This window comes from Carcharhinus amblyrhynchos, chromosome 11 (assembly GCF_965287045.1).
Source record: "Carcharhinus amblyrhynchos chromosome 11, sCarAmb.v2.hapA, whole genome shotgun sequence".
NCBI lineage: Eukaryota > Metazoa > Chordata > Chondrichthyes > Carcharhiniformes > Carcharhinidae > Carcharhinus > Carcharhinus amblyrhynchos.
In genome coordinates, this window is record NC_137334.1 from 54790991 (window position 1) to 54807773 (window position 16783).

At 38.6% G+C, this 16783-nt stretch overlaps 1 protein-coding gene across 4 annotated transcripts in view; it reads left to right on the forward strand.

Annotated features, from left to right (window-relative positions):
* The window catches only part of LOC145350141 (protein TANC1-like), a 160624-nt gene that overhangs the window by 104732 nt on the left and 39109 nt on the right, over positions 1-16783 (forward strand). For all 4 annotated transcript variants that reach the window (XM_080199118.1, XM_080199120.1, XM_080199121.1 and 1 more), the window contains exons 12-14: positions 4968-5199; positions 7620-7786; positions 14768-15375. In XM_080199118.1, the coding sequence (XP_080055244.1) occupies positions 4968-5199; positions 7620-7786; positions 14768-15375 (1007 nt within the window). The remainder of the gene's footprint in view (positions 1-4967; positions 5200-7619; positions 7787-14767; positions 15376-16783) is intronic.

A 16783-nucleotide genomic window follows, 5' to 3' on the forward strand; every position in this document is an offset into this window, starting at 1 on the left:
GAAAGCAATAGAATTTTTAAAAATCACAAGTTACAATGGTTGAAATATGTCATATAGCTGCTATTAGTAGCTGTACAGTCCTGCAGCCCAAAAGTTGATGCATGGTTCCATGACTGTAATCCAGTATTTGTTTTTGGAGTGACTACTTGGCATCCAGAGTGGATGGGAACTAGCAGTATCTCTTGAGCCTACAATATTTCTGAATACATGCCTCCAGCCACTAGTTTTATCTGGTTCTTCTTAGCTAGCCCAGTTGCTTAATAAAAAAAAGTTCCCAAGTTACTAAATCTGAGCCTTCCCTCAAAAGAATTACCAACGATATTTCATAGAATGTCAGTTATGATGAGTCATCTCCTGTTCTTTGGAGGCAAACCCATTTACAAGAAATTAGAAATTCATTTTTAAAGAACCCTTATCCTTTAATCATTGCACAACAAGTAAATAAGCAATACAACAGATTCTAGCATTTTAAATTAACTCTTCCAAAAATTCTCTTCTGTTTGAACGGTAATAAAAAAAGTTTTGTGAATAGGCAGAGATTTTGGAGTCAGGAGTAGATCTGATGAAATAACTTACACTGATGCTTAATGCAAAAACATTTAAGATATTTTTAAAAAATCTTCCCCCATTTAACTGCTGAGCTGCCAGTCATAAAAATGATTTTTTATTTGTTCTTGAGAAATGAGCTTACAGTTCTGGTCATCCTATTATAGAAAGAATATTATTGAACTAGAAAGAATGCAGGCAAGGCCAGCATTTATTGTCCAACCATAATTGCCCTTGAAAGTGGTGATGAGGTGCCTTTTTGGACTGCTGCAGATCATCTGGTGTAGATATGCCCACTGTGCTGTTAGGGAGTGCAGATTTTGACTCAGTGACAATGTAGAGAACATTGATGTAGTTTCACATCAGGATGGTTACGTGGCTTGGAGGGGAACTTGCAGCTCCTGATGTTCCCATGTGTCTGTTGTCCTCGTCCTTCTGAGTGACAGAGGCTACAGATTTGGAAGGTCCTGTTGAAGGAACATTGGTAAATTGCCCCAATACATCTTATAGATGGAATGCACTACTTTGCAGAGGGAGTGAATATTTTAGGTGGCACATGAGATGCTGTATTTTGGCAGTAGAGGGAGTGAATGTCTTGGGGGGTCAAATGGGATGCTGTTGAAGTGGGCTGCAATTTCTCAGATTAAGTTGAGCTGCACTCATCCAGACAAGTGGAAAGTATTTTGTCATACCCCAGACCTGTGCTTTGTAGGCTTTGGTGAGTTGGGAGGTGAGTTAGATGTCACAGAATTCTTCCTGCCCTTGTAACCAACTGGCTGGTCTAATTATGTTTATGGTCAATGGTAACTCCTAGGATGTTGATGGTGATGGATCCAGTGATTGTAATGGCATTGAATTGTCATTTCATTCGTTGGAGATGGTCTTGCCTAATTTGTGTGGCCTAAATGTTATTTGCCATTTAACAGCCTCAGCCTGAATTTTGTTCAGGCTTTACTTGTAGGCATCAACCTGTTTAGCACCTGAGGAGTCACCAGTAGAATTGTACATGGCACAGTCATCAGCGAACATCCCTACTTCTGACCTTATGATGGAGGGAAGTTCATTAAGATTATGTGATGGACCAGCTAAAATGGAATACTCACTGCAGTTAGAACAGCAAATTTGTACAGTGAAAATCTTTTATAAACAACGTCAGAATTAAGCACTCAATTTTATAGCCTAGTGTCAAAATTGAGGTCTTAGCTCCAGATTCAGTATCACTTCTGTAAGAAACCTTTTATGCCCTCTGTGATCCATGCCACACCCTTTTCCACTCTAGATAAATGAGCATGACCCAAGAGTTGTAAAGCCCTTATACAGCAGCTTCTAAAATGTTATTGATGGCCAAAAAAAATTAACTGTATTGAAACAGGCTGTGACACAGCAGATAGTTTTTTTTTGAGATATGAATGAACAGTACATACTAAGACTATATATTTTCCCTGTGCTCAATAGGTTTCATCACTAACGATTACTTTACATAGCATCAAACCAGCTTGATATTTGCTGGTTAAGCTCTTTTGGGACTGAAACATAGCTCGTAACTGCAAGTTACCAAACTGTTGACTGTCCTGTACTCACTCATGGAACTGAAAAACTGAACTCACAATGGATACCAGCTAATTGAGTGATTACCTCTATTTTCAAAGGGCTTAGAAATATCTGTCAAATCAAGTTACCACCTGGGAAAGAACCAGGTGTTATTTGATCATCCTGTGATCAATGGAGCAGTATCTAACAAATTGAAGGTGTATGAACGAGTAAATCATGTTCCCACTCAGGATGAATAGCTAACATCCTAGACTGTCATTGTGTAAACCAGATTGAATACAATCATGAGGAAAATTGAATAAATTGGTTTAGAAAACTGTGTTCAATTTTGGGAGTTAACCCATTGCACACTGAATTTAACAATACAAGAATGCAAGCTATATATATAAAAAAAATTGCTGCAGTATATGATTAGTGTTTTCTCTGGATTGAAGAGGGTATTGCAGAAGGTAAGGGGGCATGGAGTTGGGGGTAGGGTGTTAGCGTGGATAGAGGATTGGCTGTCAAATAGGAGGCAGAGAGTGGGGGTTAATGGGTGCTATTCGGATTGGCGGTTGGTGACTAGTGGAGTGCCCCAGGGGTTGGTGCTGGGGCCTCAGCTATTTACCATTTATATAGATGATCTGGAGGAGGGAACCGAGTGTATGGTGTCGAAATTTGCTGATGACACCAAGATTGATGGAACGGCAAATTACGCGGAGGGTGTGGAGAGTCTGCAGAAGGATCTAGATAGGCTGAGCGAATGGGCCAGGAACTGGCAAATGGAATTTAATGTTGGCAAGTGTGAGGTGGTCCACTTTGGTAGGAATAATGGTAGGAAGGACTATTATTACGTGGTGAAAAACTGCAGCAGGCAGCGGTGCAGAGGGACCTCGGGGCCCTTGTGCATGAGTCGCAAAAACCCAGCCTGCAGGTGCAGCAGGTGGTCAGGAAGGCGAATGGGATGCTGGCCTTCATAGCGAGGGGGATTGAATATAAAAGTAGGGAGGTCTTGCTGCAGCTGTGTAGGGCACTGGTGAGGCCGCAGCTGGAGTACTGTGTGCAGTTTTGGTCGCCGCACTTACGCAAGGATATTTTGGCCTTGGAGGGAGTGCAGAGGAGGTTTACTAGGCTGATACCGGAGTTGAGGGGGTTGAGCTATGAGGAGAGGCTGAATAAACTAGGCTTGTACTCGTTAGAGTTTAGAAGAATGAGGGGAGATCTCATTGAGACATATAAGATGATGAATGGGATGGATAGGATAGAGGTGGAGAGACTCTTCCAGCTCAGAAAGGACAAGTAGGACTAGGGGGCACAGTCTCAAGATAAAGGGGGGGGGGGGGGTTTAGAACGGAGTTGAGGAGGAACTTCTTCACTCAAAGGGTGGTGAATCCCTGGAATTCTCTGCCTGTTGAAGTGGTGGAGGCTGCCTCGCTAAATATTTTTAAGACGCGGGTTGATGGGTTTTTGATAAGCGAGGGGATTAAGGGTTATGGGGAGAGGGCAGGAATGTGGAACTGAGCCACGACAGATCAGCCTTGATCTTATTGAATGGCAGGGCAGACTCGAAGGGCTAGATGGCCTACTCCTGCTCCTATTTCTTATGTTCTTATGCATTTTAAGCTGGTTAGACCATGTAAAATGGTGGCAGAAAACAAAATGAGGAATTACTTGGATCGTTTGGTTCATTTGGTGGTACATGCAGATATATTTGGGACTTGCGAACAGTGCACTTCAGCAAAACGTTTAACTGTTTCACAGTAATAGCTTTAATAAATATGGATAAAATGTCCTGTGGCATTAAAATAAAATTTATTTTTCTTATACTCTGCTGATGTATGTCTAAAATATGACTGAAGGGCTTGTGTGGCTATAGTGAGTACTTGGGGGGGCAGCTCAGATAGCAACATCACAAAGGTTGAAAGTTGTTTTATCAGGATAGTTGGGAATTTTTTAATTAATTACTTAAGTTTGTACATTTTTGTTTTTTTACTTTGACTGTCCTTGCTGTGAAGTTAGGAGAGTGGGACAGATGCAGAGTTGATTGTGACTCACTATTGGAAGTAGAACTATACTTTGCAAACTGAATAGATCTCCCCCACATCTTGCGGTGACCTTTTCAGCAATACAAGACAGTTTGCCTTCAGTTTTGCTGACTTGCTATAGTGGTTGGCCAAGGAAAAATGCTTCTTGGCAGATCACCTTGTGTCTGTTTGTTTTGAATATTTTCTGGCCCATTTATTTTTTTTCTTTTCATTCTGAAACTTTCCTGAGCCTCTAACTTGTCCAATTTGAGTGCTTCTCGGCTCGCTCATTACCCTCTGGGCGTCTTCTGGCTGGCCTACTTGTTAGAACAATCACTCTCGAGCAATTCCTGCTTGTTTGTTTGTTGAATCAACTACTGCTCTTGCTGATTCGCTCACTCATGCAGAGTGCTTGCTGGCCAATAATAGCTGGACAAAGAGAGTGAATAATTAAGTAGTGACAGAAATGGGAGTAGAAGTAGGAAAATTAAAGAAAGCAAGGAGTGAGAATAAAAAAGCAAGCCTAAGAGAAGGAGCAATCACGAACCCAAGCATCCTTTGTAGTTGCAATCTATTCAATCCAATGTAGGCTAATACTACAGGAAATCTGAAACAAAAGTGAAAATGTAGATGATACTCAGCAGATCTGGCAGCATCTGTGGAGAGATGAGGAAAGGTCGTTGACCTTAACCAGTAACACTGTTTCCCTCTCCACAGATACTGCCTGACATGCTGTATGTTTTAGCACACTTTGATTGTCCTTCATAGTTGTAGCAGCTGCGGTATTTTGCTGTTGCACCGCAGGAAATCTCTTGCTTTATAAAGAGTAAAATACAGAAATAAAAGTCGTTTTTTTTTTAAAAACAGGTTGTTGCCTATCACTACTGCCAGGCTGATAACACCTATACCTGCCTTGTACCAGAATTTGTCCACAGTGTAGCAGCTTTACTTTGCCGTGCACCTCAGCTTGCAGCATTCAGAGATTTTCTGCTGAAGGAATCGCACATACAGAGCATACTCAGTCTACGTTCCTGTGTCCAGGATCCTGTGGCTGCCTTTAAGAGAGGTATTTTGGAACCTCTTGTAAACCTCATAAAAGGTAAGATTCTCATAGATGTAAATGGTATGCCTTGGATGTCTCATGTGAATGTAACTAGAATTAATGCCTGCTGGAGGCATGTTCCAGCATAGGACATGCTTTAAATATGACATTAAGTTAAAAAATAAAGTATACAAAATTCTTGAAATGACCATGTATGGCCAGATTTTGCTGATGCAGGATATGTTATGATGTACCCTATTATTTATACTTGTTTGGGAACTTTAAGTTTTTGTTTTGTCAACAAAGCTTTTGGAATTGAGAACTAGCACTTGCACAGCAGGGTTAATAGGCTGTTGCAACTTTAATGAGCAATGTGACTAATGTTGTGTCCTTAACTAATGAAATTAATGGATTGAGAAAAAACGGCCTGAGAAGGAGGATGAATTAAAGAGGGTATATTCAATGTCAAATTAGATATCAAAGGAGAAATAAAGAAAGATTAGATAAATGGTGAGAGAGGAAACGTAAGAAAAGATTTTAAAACACTTTTAAAAAGTACTGAAACAATTTGTGGTCAGGAGGAATGAATGTCCATGTTTATAATTGTCTACTTCCGGGGCTAGAGGTGTTGATTGTTAAAGGGGTCTGTTTGCTATTAATTACAAGAGTTAACTTGCCTTAAAATTTTTAATGGGCATAATGTGCAAATTCAGAAATTTTACAAAAATCAAAAGTGAAAATCTAAAAATAAGTTAAGCGTGAGATCTTGTTTTTACAAAGTTCATTGTGAAGCTTTGTCACTTGGCAACAAACTGTGCCGATTTGCACTTTGAGATTTCTTTTCCATTACCAATTACTGGCCTGTTTGTATGTTAATAAATGCATGTAAAATATGACCTGTAATGTTGATAAGTTCTCATATTTTTGTAACTTTTCATTTAAAAACTTAAGCTTTTTAAAAAAAAGCAATTGTGTTCATGTAGACTTCTTTGCTAAATTCTGTATGATTGGTACTGCATTTTTCTTTCCACAATTGAAATCATTGACTAAATTGGGGATAGGTTAAATCCAAAGCACAGAAGCATGTGGATTGATGATCTCTTCTAAGGCACATGGGTTGATGATGATGTGCTTGCAGGCATGTGTGCATATGTGCAGGGGGAAACATTGTAGTGTAATATACTTTATTCTTTCATCTCTAACATATGAAATGAATTGATTAGCTTACAAAGTAGCAGAACTCACCAAGTTAAGGTTAAACACAAACTCTTGTGGGTAGAAATACCATGTGTTAGTCATCAAAGCAGTGTTTGATAAAGTGCCACATAATAGACTTGTCAGCCTAGTTGAAACCCATGGAATAAAAGGGAAAGTTGGCTGAATGACAGAAAATAAGAGGTAATGGTGAAGTTATTTTTCAGACTGGAGGAAGGGATACAGTGATGTTTCTCCAGGATGTTAATAGAGCCAGGTGTTAAGGACTTGGATTTGAGGGTACAATTTCAAAATGTGAAAATGGCACAATTTGGAAATATTGTGAAGTTTAAGAGGGCTAGTGATAGAATTCAACAACACACAGGCTAGTGAAATTGTAGACACATGGCAAATGGAATTTAATGCAGAGAAGTGTGAAATGATACATTTTTGGTAGGAAGAATGAGGAGACAAAATATGAAGGGTAGAATTCTAAAGAGTGTGCAGGATCGTAGGGGTGTATGCGCACAAATCATTGAAAATGGCAGGACATGCTGAGAAAGTGGTTAAAAATATATGGAATCCTGAGCTTTACAAATAATGCTGTAGAATATAAAAGCAAGTATGGTATTATAAAACACTAATTTGGCCTCAACTGGAATAGTGTATACAATACTCATCACTACACTTGAAACATATGAAGGCTGTTGAGAAAGTTCTAAAATGATTTGAGAATGGTTCCAGGGTTGAAGAACTTCAGTTACACTCAGTTTAATGGATAGACTGGAGAATCTGGGATTGTTCTTCAAGAAGAGATGATTGAGAGGTGATTTAAGAGTCACTGAAAATCATAAGCGGCCTAAACAAGAGCAGAACTGTTTCCATTGGCAGGAGGGGCATTAAAAAAGAGGACACAGTCTTAGTGATTTGCAAAACAAGAAAAGGTGACATGAGGAAAAGTATTTTTATGCAGTGTGTGGATAGGATCTGGGATGCACAGCCTGAAGGTGTAATAGAGGCGACTTCAACCATGATTCTCAGCGGAATTGGATAAGTGTCCAAAATGCAAGAATTTGCAAGGCAATGGGGAAAGGGCTGGGGAAAGGACTATCTATACTACTTTCATAAAGAGCTGGCATGGATTTGACAAGCCAAATTACAACCCCTCGTGCTGTAACTATTTTATAATTCAATCTTCTTTCAGGCAATAGAACAGACAGTTGGGAGCTGTGATAATATAGATTCTGTATAGTCACAAACTAATTTTAAATTTTGTCCTACAGAAAAGAAGATCCCTGCAGATAACTATATTATTTTAGTAGATGGCTTAAATGAAGCTGAATTCCACAAGCCTGATTATGGTGACACAATTGCTTCCTTTATCACTAAAATAATTTCCAAGTTTCCATCTTGGCTAAAGCTGGTTGTTACTGTTCGAACTAATCTACAGGTAAAACATCAATGTACATTTTGGTTGCATTGGCTGAAATTAGCACTTTATTTTTTTTAAAATTAGCACTGATATTTTGCTGTTAATAAATGTGTAGTTTATGCAAGTTTACCAATTTTATTGGTACTACACTATTCAAATTAATATTTACTTATACCATTTTTTCTTATGTGCTAGCATTTGTAAATTTGTCATTCATGTTACCAAAATAAAATATTTTGATTTGGCAAATGTCCTTATGAATTCCAACAATTAAACAATTTATTCCTCATACTCTCCTGTATATACTTATTTCACGTAGATAGCAGAATTGTAAAGAATACAAAGAAAATCAGTCTCCATGTTAGCCCAACAACAACAGCATTAATTTGCTGCAAAGATTGCACAGATAAAGTTAACAAAATATTTAAACACCAGCCCTGTAATCTAACTAGGGGCACCAATAAAGAGGAAACCGAAACACATTGCATTGCTTTTCTAACATGAAAATGGGCTTATTGGCTGATGGCCATGTGGCTGGACACCAGAGCAATTAAAATGGTTGAATGTTTATTACATTCATTTGGCTGGTTAAATTTCCATAATTGCACTTGTAGGCATTTTGTTGAAAGGATTTCAGTTGTTTATTGATGTATAACAAATTGATTTTAACAGTGTTGCTCAGGAATAGTTGTCATTCATTATGTGATCCTCATTAACAGATCCTGAGGTGATATAGTCAGCAGAAGCTGACAAAATGTTAAATCAAGTTTAGCCTTCGAAAGCTAAAATATGTTCTCATCACTTAAACATTAGTGATTTCTGAGTAAGTTTGATCCTTCAGAACAATGCAACATACTGTCAATAAACAACATTTCTTGCAGGCAGGTACCAGCACAGAGAATTATTTGAATGCGCAGTTTAAGGGGTCTTTTAATTAAAACTAATTGAGGGGTTCAATCCATTGCTTGTTTTAAATCTAAATTGGACAATTCTTTCTTGTTTGTATGTCACAAGAAAAATTATTAATTTTTGAATCCTAATTATGTAATATGTATAAATCTATAATAAAACACTACTTCAGCATGCGTTTCCTGACAACTTTTCTATTTTTAGCTTCTGATGTGCATAGAGATGGTATCAACTGTACGTAAAGTTGCCATTTTTTAATTGTATCTTGCATCCTCTGTATTCCCCACTCTTGTGAAGATACTGCAGTACCATCACCGGTCAGAGGATGTAAATACAGTTTGACAGTTTGCATTGACTATTTCCATCATAACTGTGGACACTCAAAATACACTAGCTATATCAGAATACAGACAAAAGTATTGAATTTCAATATGGTCCATATATAATTAAATGTTCATGTTGAAACAGCAGTCAACTCAGCGTTATCTTGATGTTTACTTTTTACCAGTTACTTTTTATCATCTTGAGATGAGTGGTGCCAGAGCTCTAAGAAAATGTTCGCCATATCACATCTAAATCTAATATTGCACTCCAATGTAATAATCATTTGAATCCCCCAAACATTAGTCAATCTATGCTTTTTAAGTGAAAAATATTAGGGCAGGTTGGCATTTCAGTTTGAATCGTGGTATTTTGAATCATTAGTTTTTAACATAGCTAGAATTTCATTATGCAACACTTTATTTAATTCAAGACTATTTAAAACATGAATTAAAGAAAATTTTACTTCTGACTGGGGGATTGTACGGAGAGAGAACACTGCTTTTCTTGATTTATATTAATGTAATCTAGACCTGGGTGTACAGGACACAATAGCAAAATTTGAAGATGATGCAAGACTTGGAAGTGTTGTAAACAATAGGATAGAGGATATAGGCTGGTGAAATGGCAGATACGTGACTAATGGAATTTAATCTAGAGAAGTGCAAAGTGATATATTTTGATCAGAAGGAGGAGGAGGAAGAGGAGCAGAGGGATCTGGATGTATATGTACATAAGTCATTGAAAGTGACTGGGCATGTTAAGAATGCTGTTAAATGATACTGAATCCTGGATTTAAAAATAGGGGCACAGAGTACAAAAGCAAGTAAGTTGTTAACCTCCATAAAACACTGGTCCAGCTTCAATGGCAGCCATGTGAAGGTTTTAGTAACGGCTTACAAGAATGGCTCAAAGGATAAGAGACTTCAGTTATGTGGATAAACTGGCAAAGCTGGGGCTGTTCTTCCTGGAGAAAGTTGAGAGGAGATTTGCTCATAGATCTAAATAGTGAATTGGAGCTGAACTTTTCCTTTTGGCAAAATGTTGAAAATCCTAAGGTGATTAACTAGAGGTGACACTGGGAAAAACTGCTTCTAATCAACAAGTAGTTTGGATCTAAAATGCACTGCCTGAGCTTGTGGTGAGGATGGATTCACTTGTGGTTTTCAAAAGTGGACTGGGTAATTGTCTGAAGAGAAGACTTTACAGGGTTACTGGAAAAAGGTGGTGGAGTGGGTCTAGCAGAATTGTTGTTGCATGGAACTGACACAAAGACGATGAGTTGAATGGCCTTTTCCTATGCTGTAACTATTCATTGATGCTGATATAGATGATGTATTCAAGGATCATAGCACATTGTAAGCTCATGAGGAAGAAAGAACATAAAGATTATCCTGATAGTGTGATCAAGAAGGATGGGAGAAGATTTCCCTGCAAAGGGAAATGTTTGAAATGAAAGATTATTCCCACTTCTTCTTAGACAGTACATGCAATTTACCTGCCTTATTTATCATATTATCTGAAAGAAGTGACTAAAACTGCACTGAACTGTGTATAGGGGAGTGGGGATCACCTTTCTTAATATGGTTCCCTTTGCATTTTCTCCTCCCATCCTTTTTGATCACGCTATCAAGACTCAAGTGGCAAATCTTTTTCTTATTGCAAAACCTTACCCAAACAAGCTTTTCGTATTGCTTTTGTAGTGTAAGGAGAGGAAGTGAAACAATTTCATTGAATTGTTACTCTTTCTGTCATTAAACAGTCCAGTAAGTTATTTAATGCTTCCAATTACATTTGCTCCATTGTAAAATTGAGAGTGATGTTTGCCTTGTTCAGCCGACCCTGAGAAACTTCCTCACCAACCTGAATGCTAACAAAAACTTTATTGTTAGCATCCAGGCTAAGTAGCTGTGTCCACTTGCCATCTTCAGAACACCTATAATTTGTTTCATACTTACGCTGCTGTCTATATATACTTTTGGGTAAAGAAAGTTTCCTTTTAATAACTTTAAAAACGTACATTGCATTCGGGTTCCCAGCTGTTGACATTTGTACTCTAGATACTTAGTTTTTATAGTTCTCTTTCTGTCCTCCACCCACCCCCCCACCCAAAACAAATTGCTCAACGTGTTAATATTACTCCTGCACAAAAGTGTGCCGTGATATCAGAACAAGTGCAAATAGATTTCTCAAACCGTAGCACATTGTAAGAGAAGACCTGGCAATGGGCGCAGGAATTGTTTTCAATTTGATGCTCATTTGATTTATATGAAATTTCGTAGTAGTAATGACAATGACAACTGTTTTCTTGTGTCCTTTATGATTTTTGTTCATGTCCATTTACTCTTCTAGCATCACCCAAATGTCAATTCAAATTGCAAAAAGTGGAAGGTACTGGGAAATTTTGCAGATTCTTGCTTCATTTCATTTTCTGAACAAATTCAAAAGAATAACTCACTGGCTCACTAGTAAACAAACCGCTCATTGTCTGAAAAATAATTGACTCCTGGAGATGGCTCATCTGTAGTTTAAAAGCATTCTAAAAGTGTTTCATTTGAAGTCTTTACTGTGCGTCCTTCCAGAACAAAATAAATAATTCCACCTTTAAAAAATATTCTGTCAATACTTTTGAGAAAATTACAGAAAATGTTTAGTTTATGTGTGATTTAATTTGCTGTAAAGTTAACAGTTATGGAACCAAATAATGATGCTTACTGCCCCTCCACCACAACACCCCATTTTTCTTTCCACTCCTGGAACAACGCTGCTGCCCCGTACCCAAAATAAACCTCACCATAGCAAAAACTATAATTGACCTGACAGACTGACTTCAGAAATTTAGATAATGGGTAATTTCCCTTTTTATTAGTGTCACGAGTAAGCTTATGTTAACACTGCAATGAAGTTACTGTGAAAATCCCCTAGTTGCCACATTCTAGCATCTGTTCAGGTACACGGAGAATTTAGCATGCCCAATCCACCTAACCAGAACATCATTGCACTGTGGGAGGAAACTGGAGCACCTGGAGGAAGTCCACGCAGACACGGGAAAACGTACAGATTCCGCACAGACAGTGACCCAAACTGGGAATCGAACCCATGCCACTGGCTCTGTGAGGCAATAATGCTAGCCACCATATTGCCCCGAGATGTAATAAGTGTTGCAACACAATGCTGGGGCCTCTATCTTTTACAATTTATATACTTTTTTTGGATGAAAGGACCAGAAGTGTTGCAACTAAATTCGCTGATGACACAAAAATAGGAGAGAAAGTCATACAGAGGGCAGAAGGAATCTACGATGGGATATAATAGGTTTAAGTACTTGGGCAAAGATCTAGCAAATGAAGTATCATATGGGAAAAATGTGAGATTGTCCATTTTAGCAGGCAGAATAAAAACGAAGCATATTATCTTAATGATGAGAGATCATGGAGTTCTGAAATGTGAGGGACCTTGGTGCCCTAGCGTATGAATTGCAAAAGGTTTGTACTCAGGTACAGCAAGTAATTGGCAATGAAAATAGAATATTGTACATTGCAAGAGGAATTGAATATACAAGTTGAGAGGTTATGCTTAGTTATACAGGACATTGGTGAAACCACATCTGGAGTGTGGTGCACTGTATGGGTTTCCTAATTCGAGGAAGGATGTGACCACATTCAAAGCGGTTCAGAAAGTGTTTAATAAACTAATAGTTTGAATGAGAGGGTTGCCTTACAAGGAAAGGTTAGACTGGCTAAGTATGTATCTGCTGACATTTAGAAGAATACAAGGTGACTTGATTGAGACATTTAAGATCTTAAGAGGTCTTGACAGTGTGGACATGGAAAATGTATTATTGTGGAAGAATCTGGAACTAGGTGTCACTGTTTAAAAATAATCATTTAAGACAGATGAGAAATTTTTAACATCCCAACCCCTATTGGAATACATTAAATCCTGTTGTCCCTTAAAACATCAGTCAGGAGATATTTATGAGAAGACTAAAATTCAGCTGGAAAGCCCTGAAAGAACTGCCCTGTAGCATGCATCATCTGTTAGAAGTGCTTTAATTCGCTAAAAAACTAAACACAACCAGGGGACAGTGGCTCATTTTGTAATGCTAGCTCCCAGTTTGCCTTTGCTTTCAGCAGGTGGCCAGTGCTGACTTATTTGTCAGGGCAGACCCAGGGTAACCTGTGTCAGCACCAACGAGATGGTTCCGGAAAGAGTTTGCAAGGCTTATCAATATGCCTCTTCTAAGTACTGCTCTAGTGTTTACTTTGCCATATCAGTGCAAATATGAATTGTTGCACACTGACAATACTGAACATAAGAAAACGGACATGACCATTAAAAAATTCAAACATTTATATAAATTTGAGTTTGTGGGTATGAACTCTAGGGAGTTGAACACGTCAGTATGGGATTGAAAAATACTGCATTTTTACAAAAGATGTTAAGCTTGGACTCTATTTCATCTCTTCAGGTGGTTGTAAAATATGCTATAGTACTGTGGAGGGTGGGGGAAGCAGGGACATTCTGCTGGTATCCTGGCTAACACTTACCCTCAACCAACACCATTGAAATAAAACCAGCTGTTTATCTCATTGGAGGTCTTGTGGCACAGTGGCTAACGTTCCTGCCTCTGAGCCAGAATCTCCAGGTTCAAGTCCCACCCCAGGACTTGGTGGCCAGTGAAAGTGAATTCACATCATGGCCAAATGGGTTGAGTTTCAATCTGTGAAGCCTTCCAACATGCCAGAAGCTGGTGGTAAGAGCAGGAGAGACTCCTAGTCAGCCTCGAGCTGAAAGCCTCTGGCAACAGACAGGCAACCTGTTCCAGGAATTATTAATATAGAAACAGAAGAAAATCTGTCTTTGAGAATTGAAATGGAATTTATCTCGTTGCTGTTGTAGGACCAGGCTATGTGATATTTGACTGCCATCTTTTGCCAACTTAACAACAGTGGCACTGCTTCAAAAGAACTTCATTGGCTGTGAAGAGATTTGAGAAGTTAAAGATGCAATGCAAATTCATTTGGAAAAATCCATCAAGTGTGTGTCACTCCAAATTAATATAACAAAATTATATAACACAAAAAACATAATTCAGTTCGAATTTTTAATTTTCAAAGTAAGGTTGTCTCAGTGGGGAAAGGAAGGTGTGGGGAGTGATTTTTTTTTAATGATCTGAAATCACTTGGAGTAATGGGCCATATAGTATATCTTGACATTTACAAAATAATCCTCGGATCTCCAAAACAAAAATTTAAGTGTATCAAACATCACTAATCAACACTGCTTAGCTGAGTTCCTTAAATTATTGCAGTAGAATAAGTTGCCAGATTATAGAATGGTGAAAAAAAAATGAAATGGTATGCTAAAGTGCTTCTGCTGTAATAGAAGGGCGACAGTGGTTGGCACCACTGCCTCAGTCCCAGGGACATGGGTTCAATACTGGCCTTGGGTGACTGTCTGTCTGTGTGGAGTTTGCACGTTCTCTCCACGTCTATGTGGGTTTCCTCCGGGTGCTCCTATTTCTCCCCGCAGTCCAAAGAGGTGTGGGTTAGGTTGATTGGCCATGCTAAATTGCCCCTTAGTGTTGGGGGATTAGCATGGTAAATCTGTGGAGTTATGAGAATGAGGCTTAGGTGAGATTGGTGTTGGTGCAGGCTCGATGGGCCAAATGGCTTCCTTCTGCACTGTAGGAATTTTATGGGATTCTATAAATATTTGAGTTTAGATTTGCAATATATACATGTTTTGTTCTTTTGTTTCATGTAGGAGATCACAAGTCTACTTCCATTCGCCAAAATTTCTCTAGATGATTTTCCAGCAAACGAAGATATTAACCGGGATCTGAATGCATACATCCATCACAGAATTAACAGTAGTGACGGAATACTCAGTAATATCTTTTTGAGTGGAAAAACTGACACCATTACTGTGAGCAAAGTCAGCAATCATCTCATCATGCGCAGCCAGGGATCTTATCTGTATTTGAAGCTGACCTTGGATTTGTTTGAAAAGGGCCATTTGGTTATTAAGAGTGCAAGTTACAAGGTCGTTCCAGTGTCTTTGTCTGAATTGTATCTGTTACAATGCAACATGAAGTTTCTAACACATACTTCCTTTGAAAAGGCTCTTCCTGTGTTGAATGTAGCCTTGGCTTCCCTTCATCCACTGACAGATGAACAGATTTACCAAGCGATAAATGCTGGCTGCGTGAAGGGTGACTTGGAGTGGGAGGACTTCCAGCAGAGAATGGAGAGCCTTTCATGTTTTCTGATCAAACGAAGGGACAAAACCCGAATGTTTTGCCACCCATCCTTTAGGGAGTGGCTTGTTTGGAGAGCAGATGGTGAAAACATGGACTTTCTTTGTGACCCCAGGTTGGTGTATTTGGATTTTAAAACAACTCTTACACACATCAATTTACCACTGAAGATTTACTTTGTGTATTTTTTGTGCATTTATTTTAGACAAATTTGCCCTTCTTGAATCTTGCTGTCTGTCCCTGCTTCAGTACTATTCACCCATCACTCCTGTGCTCACTGACAAACATTGGCTCCTAATCAAGCAACACATCAGTTTTAAAATTCTCGTCCATAGCCTCATCCCATCTATTTCTACAATCTCCTTCAGCTCCACAGCCCTCTGGCATATTTGTATCTATTTACTTCTGACCTCTTGAGAATCCCTGATTTTGATTGCTGTACCCGCACAAAATTGGCTGTGTCTTGGGCTGAGTTGGCCCTGTGCCCTGGCATTCCCTCCCTAAAACACTCTGTTTCTATACCCCTTTTTTCATTTAAGATGCTCCTTAAAAGCCATACTTCTGACCCAACTTTTGGTTAGCTGACCTAATGTCTTATTATTGCTTTTGGTGCTGCTGTAGAGCATGTTTTATTATGTTAAAGGGGAAGTATAAGTTCTTGTGTGGAAAACCTTGTGGCTTCATCCCAAACTTCAAACTAACATAAACTAAAATCAAATCTATTTGATTGCTGGAAATAAGGGTGTTAAAATCTTTTCGTGAATTACGTGTGTTACTATGCTAGTTGACCATAAAAGAAAATTAGCAAATGAACAACAAATTGAGACTTCATTGACATCAGGGAACTTGAAACACTGGGTCCATTGAACTCTGTCCATAAAATTATGCAAAAACAAAATATCGTAGATGTTAGAAATCTGAAATAAAAATATAAAATCGTAGACTCAGCAGGTTGCCAGTATCTGTAGAGAGGGAAGCATTTAACATTACAAATCTCTTGTCAGAGCATTTGATGCCTGCACTTCCTGCTTTAAGTTGTGTGTTTTTAGTTTATGAACTCTTGAAATGGAACACCCGGATCTGTGAGAAAAGAGTGAAATTCTAGTCCTTGGGGCTTCATGAAGAAAAGAATGGGAGTTGTGTCTGGCAATGTTGGATGGTTTGCTGAGAGATGGCACTATTGAGGAGACTGGCCCAGACAGAGTTATGGGAGAATGAAGCTTGGGCAAATTGTGAAATAAGCAGTTCCTTCCCATTTCTGGTATGACAAGTGCCCCCCCACTTGTTAGCCCTAAATCTATTGCTTTGGGCCACCAAGCAACTCCGTCCATTGCCTTCACTGTCTTGCCTTTGTATCCTAAAGCACCTTTGTGACAACTGGCTTTTATTTAGCATAAATATCTACAAACAAACAAACCATGCTTCAAAAATTAAAAGAAAGTCTGGTATTTACATAAAAGAAATAACCTCCGTGCTGCAGAAATGACCTTAATGCTCCACATATAGTTCAGAAATATTTTCTC